At 38.3% G+C, this 13,013-nt stretch overlaps 1 protein-coding gene and 1 long non-coding RNA gene across 2 annotated transcripts in view; one reads left to right on the top strand and one right to left on the bottom strand.

Annotated features, from left to right (window-relative positions):
- LOC133560717 (collagen alpha-1(XXV) chain) overlaps positions 1-13,013 on the bottom strand; it is a 337,729-nt gene that overhangs the window by 38,846 nt on the left and 285,870 nt on the right. Inside the window, exons 21-29 of the mRNA XM_061913555.1 lie at positions 5,529-5,573; positions 5,383-5,427; positions 3,367-3,444; positions 3,204-3,227; positions 623-667; positions 504-548; positions 337-417; positions 204-266; positions 86-136 (exon numbers count right to left, since the gene is read on the bottom strand). Coding sequence (XP_061769539.1) covers positions 86-136; positions 204-266; positions 337-417; positions 504-548; positions 623-667; positions 3,204-3,227; positions 3,367-3,444; positions 5,383-5,427; positions 5,529-5,573 — 477 coding nt within the window. The remainder of the gene's footprint in view (positions 1-85; positions 137-203; positions 267-336; positions 418-503; positions 549-622; positions 668-3,203; positions 3,228-3,366; positions 3,445-5,382; positions 5,428-5,528; positions 5,574-13,013) is intronic.
- Positions 3,333-10,311, top strand: LOC133560718 (uncharacterized). The gene is made up of 3 exons (XR_009808509.1): positions 3,333-3,465; positions 8,710-8,744; positions 8,900-10,311. It is a non-coding gene; the product is annotated as an uncharacterized LOC133560718 (long non-coding RNA).

The following is a 13,013-nucleotide window of genomic DNA, read 5'->3' as shown; positions in this document are numbered from 1 at the left end:
AAAAATCTCACGTACCCCTTGGAATACCTTCAAGTACCCCCAGGGGTACGCGTACCCCCATTTGAGAACCACTGCTTTAACTCACCATAGGTCCAGGAGGCCCGTGTGGTCCTGGTGCCCCTGGTGTGCCAATAATCTAAAAAAACAGACACGGTTAAGGTTTTAAACAGCGTTATAATTCCAATGAGAATTCTGACACTCACCGAGGAGCCTTGAGGACCAGGCAGACCTGAATCACCCTTGTCTCCCTTTACCCCATTAACCCCCTAAAAGGAACACACACACACAATGCTTTCAGAACTATAACACGTCTCCGCGGCCATGTTTGTTTCTTACAGGTAGTCCTGGTAAACCAGTCGCTCCCTTGTCTCCCGATGCACCCGGCATTCCCATGTCTCCCTTGGAACCCTTGTAGCCCTGAGAGAGAAAGCGCACAAAAACAGGAATTTATAAGTTGAAGTCCTGAAGGTGATTGTTAGCATCCATAACAAACACTATCTCACTCTTTCGCCATCTAGTCCTGGGAGGCCTGGCATACCACGGTCCCCCTGGTGGACACAATGAGGACATGTCATCACGTTTTGTTACTTTAAAAACGATGGGTACATTCTGGACAATTTACCTTAATACCATGCGGTCCTATAGGCCCAGGAGGACCCGGTGGACCCTTCACACAAACAAAGACGTTACTTTTTTTCCATCAAAGGTAGTAACACAGGAGTCATGTAAATCCAAGGAAATTTAGATATATAAAAAACAAAAACTCATAGCGAAAGCAAGCAGCAGTTAGTTAAGAAGTGAACACAATGCTGGTACTCATGCCAAGGATGACCACAACATGTCAGCCTGAACACATTGTGAAGTGAAGTGAATTATATTTATATAGCGCTTTTCTCTAGTGACACAAAGCACTTTACATAGTGAAACCCAATATCTAAGTTACATTTAAACCAGTGTGGGTGGCACTGGGAGCAGGTGGGTAAGGTGTCTTGCCCAAGGACACAACAGCAGTGACTAGGATGGCGGAAGCGGGGATCGAACCTGAAACCCTCAAGATGCTGATACCAACCGAGCTATACCACCACATTTATTGTATTATATCTTGAATGTATGACACATTAATCAAAAAGCTGCTTTTTCATCCATGGAGCCTTTAAGATGGTAAAGCTAAATGAATGAAATAAAATTATATGAAAATTAGCTTTTAAAAAAAAAAAAGGTATAACACACAAAAATTAATTACCGTATTTTTCGGACTATAAGTCGCAGTTTTTTTCATAGTTTGGCCAGGGTTGCGACTTATACTCAGGAGCAACTTATGTGTGAAATTATTAACACATTACCATAAAATATCAAATAATATTATTTAGCTGATTCACGTAAGAGACTAGACGTTAAAGATTTCATGGGATTTATCGATTAGGAGTGACAGATTGTTTGGTAAACGTATAGCATGTTCTATATGTTATAGTTATTTGAATGACTCTTACCATAATATGTTACGTTAACATACCAGGCACCTTCTCAGTTGGTTATTTATGCGTCATATATTCAGCCTGTTGTTCACTGTTCTTTATTTATTTTAAATTGCCTTTTAAATGTCTATTCTTAGTGTTGGGTTTTGTCAAATAAATTTCCCCAAAAGAATGCGACTTATACTCCAATGCGTCTTATATATGTTTCTTTCCTTCTTTATTATGCATTTTCCGCAGGTGCGACTTATACTCCAGAGCAACTTATACTCCGAAAAATACAGTACTTTGAATTAAATGAAATAAATGTATATACTGAATAAGAATGATTTTTTTTTTCTAATTAAGACCATCCGAATCCAACAATGAGGGTTATCTTGAGGCCTTAAATAAGAAAAAAGTGATATACAGAATACAAACACTTAAGAAATACAGATATCACATGTTGCATTACTGAACATGGGAGAACATTCCTTCAACAAATACTACTAGAGTCATTTTTTCATACTTTTATCCCAGTGGACTTGGAGGCCGTACATGCATACTTTGTTAGATGTGTCACATATTGTTGTTGGTAAATGTGTTGATCAATTTAATCTCGGGATCATACATACACTTTCATTCACTGTTATGGAAACATGTCGATGGCAGTGTTGGCTCATGCGATCAAAAAATATATTATTTATAATAGGGGTGCAATGGTACAGGTAACCCACGTTCTGGTCCGTACTTAGGTTTTTGGACCACGGTTTTGGTTCATTTTAATTTTCCTATAAAAACGTCTCTTTATTTTGCTTGTTAGCAAAACTGCATTTTGCAGAAAAAACAAAGTATCAGTGGTGTACCATAAGACTTTTCTTAAGTTAACAATAACTAAACACAACCCTTTCAAACTTCTTAGTGGCAAATGGGTGACCAAAATGTAACAACTCAAATAGATCAAATTTAATGAAAATACATTGAAGTGCAATTTGAATTTGAGGTATTGTGCAGTAACAATGTGTGGCAGCATAAAACCAGTCCAATGATATGTTTTAGGATAAATTATTTTGTGACAAAACACAAACTTAAAAGTATCCGTAGAGGTTTTTGGTACATGTTATATCTGAGGTGTTGAATCGAAGTAAACACATATATAAAAAAGTGTGATTAAAACAAGTTTCAGATATCATTTTTCGGTAACATTTTAGTATGGGGAACACATATTAACCATTAATTAGTTGCTTATTAACATGCAAATTAATAACATATTGGCTCTTAATTAGTCATTATTAAGTACTTATTAATGCCTTATTCTGCATGGCCTTATTATACAACCAGTAAGCCATTAACTAAGAGTCTTCCCTCAATTATCCTCAGAATTATTGCCTATTAGTCACCCTAACCCTAACCCTTATATCTTCCCCAAATCTCCAAATAACTGTAAATTAAGTCTTTGTTACTTTAACAAGCAACTAATTAATGGTGAATATGTTCCCCATGTCAAAGTGTTACCCATTTTTCTTCTGATTAACTCAGCAAGTAAATTTAATCTCCCAGCCTGGGCCAATATCAGTCTAATCGTTTTAGCTACATGTCCCAATTGTGGGCGGAATTGTTTTCCGGCAACGTGAGCTGCAGTGGTGACACCGATTGGCTCAGTATTTTACCGTGTACAGTTGCATCCGTTGCAACGTGTAATGGAAATGTATTAGTACACACAAAGCACACACTGGAGCCTATCATAATTACCGTCACTGTGACTGTGGTAATCTTCTGCAGCAGGCCAAACAAGTGGAACAAGGAGAGGAGAGAGAGAAATACCATTGCAGAAGAAACAAACCTTTCTGTCAACATGTTGCACAGACACACCCTAAGAAACAGTATTTGTATTATCACTATTGAAATCTCTGACCTGTAAAGCTTCCTGAATATTCCCATTGTAGTTGATGATTTCGGTGGCCCCTTGGTCTCCTTTTTGCCCTGGTGGGCCCTGCATGGACATGGTCATTTGGTATGTTATTTTATTCAGGAAATGTGAATAGGTGCACTCATGAATGTAACCAGCATTTAAATCTGATAATATTGCCTGTACATGATTTATATTGGCAGTAATGGCTTGAAGACGATTTGTGAATTATAATCTATTGAATGTATTGAATACATTGAAAACATTGTTATTTTTGCTAATATTAGCTCATTTGGAATTTGATGCCTGCAACATGTTTCAAAAAAGACTGAGCAAGTTGAGGAATGCTCATCAAACAGGTGAACAGGCTAATTGGGAACAGGCGGGTGCCATAATTGGGTATAAAAGCAGATTCCATGAAATGCTCAGTCATTCAAAAACAAGGGTTGGGGCGAGGGTCACCACTCTGTGAATGAATGTGTGTGCAAATTGTCGAACTGTTGAAAAAAAAAAATTTCTCAACGAGCTATTGCGAGGAATTTATGGATTTCACCATCTATGGTCCGTAATATCATCAAAAGGTTCAGAGAGTCTGGAGAAATCCCTGCACGAAAGCTATGATATGACAGACTTTTGATTTCTCAGGCGGTACTGCATCAAAAAGTGACATCAGTGTGTAAAGGATATCACCACATGGGCTCACGAACACTTCAGAAAACCACTGTCAGTAGCTACAGTTCGTTGCTACATCTGTAAGTGCAAGTTAAAACGCTACTGTACAAAGTGAAAGCCATTTATCAACAACACCCAGAAACGCTGCTGGTCTGACCAGTCCACATTTCAAATTGTTTTTGGAAACTGTGGACGTAGTGTCCTCCGGAACAAAGAGGAAAATAACCGTAGGGATTGTATTAGGTGCAAATTTCAAAAGCCACCAACTGTGATGGTATGGGGGTGTATTAGTGCCCAAGGCATGGGTAACTTACACATCACCATAATACTGAAAGGAACATACAGGTTTTGGAGCAACATGTTGCCATCCAAGCAACGTTATCAAGGACTCCCCTGCTTATTTCAGCAAGACAATGCTAAGCCAAGTGTTACAACAGCGTGGCTTCATAGTCAAAGAGTGCGGGTACTAGACTGGCCAGCCTGTAGTCCAGACCTGTCTCCCATTAAAAATGTGTGGTGCATTATGAAGCCTAAAATACCACAACAGAGATCCCGGACTGTTGAACAACTTAAGCTTTACATAAAGCAAGGATGGGAAAGAATTCCACCTGGAAAGCTTAAAAACTTGGTCTGCCAACGTTTTTGCAATGTGTTGCTGCCATTAAATTCTAAGTTAATGATTATTTGCAAAAAAAAAATGTGTTCTCAGTTCAAACATTACATATCTTGTCTTTGCAGTTTATTCAATTAAATATAAATTGAAAAGGATTTGCAAATCACTGTAATCTGTTTTTATTTACGAATTACACAACATGCAAACTTCACTCATTTTGAGTTTTGTAGAAAAAAAATCATAATACGACTCCTTTAAGAGGCTGATTAAAATTGATTCAATTGATGCGTTTTAGTGTTTGCTGGTAATTTAAAAAAAATACTTTTGTTTTTTCATATATGAAAATATAAAAACTTCTTGACATTTTCTTGCGTCTCGAACATCCCAGGGAACGCTGGCTGTCTCCAGAGCGTTACAAAGGACTTCCATTGTAAAATGCCCGTAGAAAGTTATACATGTCGCCTACATGTTTTCAAAACACCACAAGTAGGAGCATGATAACATGACTGTGCAGTAACTGAGTGTCTCCATGGTGAACGCCGCGTAGTACATGCAAAAACCTCATTTAAATTGGGCGGTCTGCACCAGTTATCAACTTTACATGCCATCTCTGTGGATCCCACCCAACACATCCACTATTGGTACACTCATATTTACAGTTTGTTTAGCCTTTGTTATTTGGATCTTAGTCGATCAAACCCACTATACACCAACATTTAGGAGTAATAAATGCTTACCCTCGGCCCGGCAGGCCCATACTCTCCTTTATCGCCAGTCTCGCCCTGATGTGGGATACATACGAGATATATTTCATATCATGGATTACAAAAAAAATGGCAAAAAAAAAGCTAAACATGGTAATCAGATCATTTGATTAGCTCACCTTTGACCCTTTAAGACCTGGTGCCCCGGCCTCTCCCTGCGACCCCTGTGGATATATGCCTTTTAAGGTTAGATGAACAGGACAAACATCCATGTTGTGGTTTCTATTCTTCATTCATGACTTGATTGTCATAACCTTGCTGTCTGGAGGGGGGGTCCTGTTTCCTCCTCCTCGGGGAATGTCGCCTTGGCTAAAATAACCAACGCTCTGGGGTGTTTATTTGAAGTCTGTGGCTGATAAAGGTGGGGTTTCACGTTTGGGGTCATCTGAGTTTAGACTAGAGTTTAAAAAGAAAAAGAAAAAACTACCTGCTGAGTCAAAGCCAGACATAAACAATAGTGGACAGGAGTGTCCAAAAATTGGACTTGGGGCCATCTGCGACTAGCATCCAATGCACTTGTTATTAGCCTGCGACAGACAAAATTGAACATGGCCTGCATTGGAATGTTTGTACACAAACAAACAAACAAACTAGAAATAGCCCGGACCTGCAAAACCAAAATAGCCGACTACACTGCAAAAAGTCAGTGTTCAAAAACAAGGAAAAGAAATACAAAAAATAGGGGTAATTTAATTGGACTAAGCAAAATGATCTGCCAATAGAACAAGAACATTTGGCTTGTCAAGACTCTCGAAAACAAGTAAAATTAGCTAACCTCAATGAACCCAAAAATATCCTAAAATAAGTATATTCTCACTAATAACCAGTGCACTTTTCTTGATAGAAAAAAGAGACCTTTTTGTTCAATATGTTGAAAAATATTCTCAAATTAAGTAAATGCTAGTGCCATTATCTTGACATGATATGCACTCGGCGTTACATTTCTTGAAACCAGCAAACTTATACTAAAAACTAATTTGCTGTTCTTAAAGGAAAGGCAACAAGGCAACCGCTTGTTACTATCGGGGTCTCCTAGCCGCTCAGGCAAATCATATGGTCTAAAAATGCATTTTCCCATCGATAACATGACATTATCACACCAAGTGCGTGCTCTTTCAGTCAATTATTGCGCATGTATACAGCCCGGCCCCCGGTCAAAATTTTTTTAATTGTAATTTTATTTATCTGAATGTGCATGAACTATTTCTGTTCAAAATGGTTTGAAATGTCAAATGTTAAATGTTTTAATATTAAGTGTCAAGTTTGCTGTACTGTGCTTACTGTACTACTCTATGAGTACGTATTGTCTATTGTTTCATTGAAAATAAAACAGCAAAGTCAATTTGGCTGTCATCTGTTTTAATTATGAGACACAATTGTGTTAAAATTATACATTTTTTTTCATGCTTGAAATAAGAAATGATTACTATAAAAAAGTAGTTTTATACTTGTGAGTGTGGATGACACAGCTTTGCAACAGTTGATATTCTAGTTTCAAGCATGCTTTACTCAATATTGGTCATAAAATCTCAGCAACAAGCTGTAATATCTTACTGAGATAATTTAGGACCAAAACACTTAAAACAAGTAAAAGACTCAAACAAAAAAATCTGCTTAGTGAGAACAATTATCTTACTAGACAGAGAGAACATATCACCCTTTTTTGAGATATTTAATCTTACTTAGATTTCAGTTTTTGCAGTGTACCTGTGCATCTGACAGGTTGTTTTTCACTTTTTGTGTGCTTCTGTACTAACACTTCAATATGTATTGAATACCAGGCACACTGCGTACTCAGTGACTGAGGACTGTCCCAAATGCATTACTGTTGTTGCACTTAAGAAAGCCAAAAATGATGATCCCAATATCTATCTGCTTGCTTTTCTTCTCTTCGTTTTTTAAATTGCAACCACTCCAGTTAGGCTCCTTCTACACTAAGCCGGCTAAGGTTATCCAGGGTAAATCCTACCTAACCTTATCCTTAGGTAGGATTGGTTGTTTAAGATGCCGCCGGCGCAACGCGACTTAGTACGCATGCGCAAAACAAGTGCACGCGTAATAGTCACCTCTGACCTGGAAGTGTATCCTTACCCTGTGTTTCAATGTAGACTATTGCCAGATTTCTTTTAACAGTAAACCTTGCTTGCCTGACCATCAGCAGTTGTTAGACTATTGTAGTGAATCATATGAATCATATCTATAATGGATGTGTGAAAGTAAACAATGTGATAAAAATTTTTTTTTACAACAACCAACAACAGGACACTGTGCTTGTGGGCTGAAATCGGCGGTCGTACTTGACGGCCACAACCACTTCATGGCTTCACAATAGTTATGGAGTACAAAACTAGACATTGAGTCATCGCTCGACATACATCGCGGACAATAACTGACAGTCTGCTTTGCAGGCCCAAATGCAGTCGCTATTTTTTAGTAGTCTTCCCTTGTCCATGGGAGCCCGTATTGTCGTCGTCTCTCCTTCGACAAATGGACAAAGTTGTTCACTAAGTAGAATCACAGCTGACCTGGACATTCGAAAGTTATCTTGCCGTTCCTCTGGCGCAACACACTCGGTGACGAACATATCCCACCAGGCTACCGTTCTTTTAGGGCTTAACCAAAATCGTTGCTCAACATTGCTATGTTACCGTCTGAGATGTGTTGTATCCCAAATAGCTGCAATCGCCCGTTTCCTTCTCTTACGGTATTGATGTGTGACGTACAAGAAGGAGAAACACGGCATGTCTGGATGACTCGCATCCATCTTTCTAGCGGTTGCCGCCGATTTACCGAATGGGTTGTCATGAAGCTGGCTGTGGTGCGTTCTTTCTGATGTCACTTCCTGTGTGGGGCACGGTCTTTCTGGTGCCACTTCCTCTCCGAACTCAGTTTGTAAACTATCTGAGTCCATACAAAGCTAAAAGCCGTAGACTCAAGAAATAGACGAAGCACTTACCCGTGTAAAAAATTAACTAAGGAGGGCAACCTTAAACGATGGTTTAGTGTGGCTGACACGAGGCTTAGGCTGAATAATTATTCGGTTAAAGGGTTATCCGGCTTAGTGTAGACATAGCCTTAGTCGATATCAAGCCAAGATGCCGATGATTGAGGGTGGTTAAGCTCCATTGCTCTACTCTCAACATTAGGGGCATGTAGAAAGCAAATCCTGGTCGTGACAGAGCACTGCATTTTGCTGTACTTCTCATTGGAACTAGGGTTGCAAACTCCCTAAAAATAAATAAGGGACACCTTGCAGGACGAGTCAATCTAACTTATGTTGGTCTTTTTTTGTGTTAACAGATGCCAGAAGTGTCGAGCGTCAATGAGTTTAACAAGTGAGTTGGCATCCATTGACTTAGCCTGTATCAGAATGTTGTCGTTTGAAATAATTTAATGATATTTTACAGATTATACATCATTTTTCACTATAATACTGTAATACGGGACAATGTGCTCAATATCAAACATGTACTTTTGTTTCTAAATACAGGACAGTTACGTTTTTCAAGACACTGCTGTCAACCCTCATTGGAACACACTTCCATCCATCCATCCATCCATCCATCTTCTTCCGCTTATCCGAAGTTGGGTCGCTGGGGCAGCAGCCTAAGCAGGGAAGCCAAGACTTTCCTCCCTCCAGCCACTTTGTCCAGCTCTTCCCGAGGGATCCTGAGGATTTTCCAGGGCCAGCTGGGAGACATAGTCTTCCCAACTTGTCCTGGGTCTTCCCCTTGGCCTCCAACCAGTTGGACGTGCTCTAAACACCTCCCTAGGGAGGCGTTCGGGTGGCATCCTGACCAGATGCCCGAACCACCTCATCTGGCTTGTCTCGATGTGGAGGAGCAGCGGCTTTAGTTTGAGCTCCTCCTGGATGGTAGAGCTTCTCACCCTATCTCTAAGGGAGAGACCCGCTACCCGGCGGAGGAAACTCATTACGGCCACTTGTACCCGTGATCTTGTCCTTTCGGTCATAACCAAAAGCCGGAGATGGCACTCCACCCTTTTCCGGGCGAGAACCATGGACTCGGATGTGGAGGTGCTGAGTGGAACACACTTATGTGCCTAAAATGCTGTGTACTGTACTGTACTGTAAATGTGGACGTGCACAAATGGAAACACATTCATAATCTCTGGTCTTTGATGATTGTTGTACATCTTGTCATAACGAAAATGTAAATATTATACAGTATAAACATGCTTGCAAAGTTTGGTAAGTTTTCGAGTAGGCGAATTACAGACCTGTGTCCTTACTACCTCAATTTGCAAAAATTCTTGAGGAAATATTTGTAAATAGACTTGATGAGTTCATTGACAAACATGAGCTATGGAATGAGCATCAGTATGGGTTCAGGAGTAATCGATCTACATCTCTAGCAGTGATGGACTTTGTAGAAAATACCTACAGCAATAGAAAAAAAGAAAAACACCGTTGGAGTATTTATTGACTTATGTAAAGCTTTTGACACAATCGATCATTCTTTACTTCTGCAGAAATTGGGAAAATATGGCATAAGAGGTGTTTCGTAACAGTAGTTAAGTAGTTATTTAAGTAACAGATCCCAATATGTGGAAATTAATAAGATTAAATCACAGCCAAGAAGAGTAACTTGTGTTGTACTTGTATCTATACTTTACCTAAATGAAATGTGTTCAGTATCTAATAAATTAAAATGTATAATGTTTGCAGATGATACAAATGTATATTGGTCTGGAAAAGACTTGAAGGAAGTGTTGAGGATAATAGAAGTTGAGTTAATTCAGCTAAAAAAATGGTTTGATATTAATAAGTTATCATTAAATGATAAGAAAACTAAATGTATGGTGTTCAGTGGTGCAAAGACAAATTGTGAAGCAAAATCAAAATTAAATCAAGTGGAAATTGATAGAGTATATACAACTAAATTCTTGGGAATAATAATTGATCATAAACTGTGTTGGAATTCCCTTTATATATTAAATATATAAAGGGAAACATATCCAAATCTATTGCTATTCTTTATAAAGTAAGACACATGCTGAATAAGAAATGCCTGCATATGTTGTATTATTCTTTTATTTTTCCATATTTAACGTATTGTGTTGAAATTTGGGAAAATGTTTATAAAACAAACATAGACCCAATAATAAAACTTCAAAAAAGGGTCATTAGAATAATACACAAAGCGTGCTACTATGAACATACGAATCCATTATTTATAAGTTCAAATGTATTAAAATTTTCAGACATTGTGTTTTTAAAAGCAATGGAAATTATGTTTCGAGTAAAGAACAACAGCCTTCCAGCTTGTATTTTTGGGCTATTTCATTTCAGAGGAGAAAACTATAATTTACGGGGGATATTGATTTTTGAAATAGGTAAAGCGAGAACGAATATAAAATACAAATGTATTACAGTTTTTGGAGTTAAATAGTGGAACAAGCTCAGTGATGAGCTGAAGACATGCACTTCTTTGATAAGGTGTAAGAAAACATTGAAAGGTGAAATAACTGAAAATTATAAAATATAGTAACAATTACCTGGGGATAGGTTGATTGGCAACACTAAATTGGCCCTAGTGTGTGAATGTGAGTGTGAATGTTGTCTGTCTATTTGTGTTGGCCCTGCGATGAGATGGCGACTTGTCCAGGGTGCACCCCGCCTTCCGCCCGATTGTAGCTGAGATAGGCGCCAGCGCCCCCCGCGACCCCGAAAGGGAATAAGCGGTAGAAAATGGATGGATGGATGGTAACAATTACTTTCATCCCATTGATTTTTTTTTTTTAGACGTTGATGTTTCAGGCACTCTAATTTTCAGTGAAGGTATAGGATAGGCAAATATAAGCTTTGGCTTCAGCCTACTCTTTTTTCGGTCATTTTCTTTTCTTTTTTTTTGTGTGTAAATGTGTATGATTGTTTACGTATAACCTGTACTGTAAAACTGATCACACATAATGGTTGATTGATTTGTTCGATTATATGACCGAAATAAACTTATTTAATTCATTCATTCATGTTAAAGCCTTAGAAAAGCTGATTTAGTTGCCAAAATGATAAAGTAATTAATGATAACTACAAAAAAATTCCAGAAGAAATTTGGAAATGGAAACTGTTGGTAACCTCTGGCCCGGTATTTGTGATCATCTTGCTGACTTTTGAAACTATTTTAACCTTCGCAGAATGCCAACGAAATATAGAAACCACACTAGCAACCTATGAGGATACAATGTGACATAACCAGTGACAAAACATGGGTTCTTTTCACAGTATGGCCTGAAGGTTGGGTTCCTAAATAATTGGTTGTTTTCAACTTTGGTCCTATATTACATCGCCATGGTTACACAGAATGTAACCAAATGCTATCAATAGGGCTCTTAACCCAATTAAAACCTATCCATAAAAAAAATAAGAAAAAACAAACCTTTGCACGGTCTATTTTCTAGGCAGATGACAAAGATTCTTATCCATCCATCTTCTACCGTTTGTTCCCTTTGGGGTCGCTGGTGCCTATCTCAGCTACAATCGGGCGGAAGTCGGGGTGCACCCTGGACAAGTCGCCACCTCATCGCAGGGCCAACACAGATAGACAGACAACATTCACATTCACATTCACACACTAGGGCCTATTTAGTGTTGCCAATCAACCTATCCCCAGGTGCATGTCTTTGGAAGTGGGAGGAAGCCGGAGTACCCGGAGGGAACCCACTAATGTTTTAAAAATGTTATGAAATGTTTAAATTTTTGAATAATTTCCACATGTTCTATTTTGTTAAATTTTACAGATATTTTTAATTTATTTTCAAAATAGTTTTTCAATGCTGTGTGACTCTTAAGACCTCACTGTTGACTTTGTAATGTTATCTCTAAACTAAACAAAATTGATGCTCATCCACTTTTTTGTTATCTTTTTTTCCAAATATGAATCGATAAAGAACTGACTGGTTAAGCAGAATCGAAAGTGGAATCGTAACTGGAAAAATCCTCACACAGACACCTTAGTCCATCTCCATATACAGTAAACATCTGTCAAGGGGAATTAGTTTTTAATTGTTGGTCTTTTTAGTATCAGTATTATTTTTTCATTAACTACTTTTTACACTTAAATAATAAAAATGTGCGATGCATGAAGTTAACATCCCTCTCCATTTAAATCTATTCAACAACACAAGCATAGAATGTGACATCAAAGCATGAGGAGTTATATAACCTTTTACATTTTGATCAACTTATTTTGACACCTGTATACCAGTTAAAAATATTTGAAAAAATATATAAGATATAAAGTCCGCCATCAGTAATTGTCCCTCTCCACTTCCATGTATTTTATGCCAGTGTTTTGTAACTATATTGTTGGGCCACCCAAAAATATCTCCACCCATCCATCCATTTTCTACCGCTTGTCCCTTATGGGGCCGCTGGAACTTATCTTTGTTGCATTTGGGCGGAAGGCGGAGTACACCCCGGACACGTCTCCAAAAATATCTGTTTCTCAGATATGGTCTGTGAGGGCTGCAGTGGTACTCAGTTGTAATACACTTATGTACCACTTGTGGCAGTAATGACAATATCAAACAAACAGAATAATTATGGAGACAAAGTCATAGAGAAGTTTAAGCGCAAAATTTAT

The sequence above is a fragment of the Nerophis ophidion genome, linkage group LG10, assembly GCF_033978795.1.
Source record: "Nerophis ophidion isolate RoL-2023_Sa linkage group LG10, RoL_Noph_v1.0, whole genome shotgun sequence".
NCBI lineage: Eukaryota > Metazoa > Chordata > Actinopteri > Syngnathiformes > Syngnathidae > Nerophis > Nerophis ophidion.
Note: the sequence above shows the minus strand (reverse complement) of the source record. Positions and strands in the feature narration are given on the sequence as shown.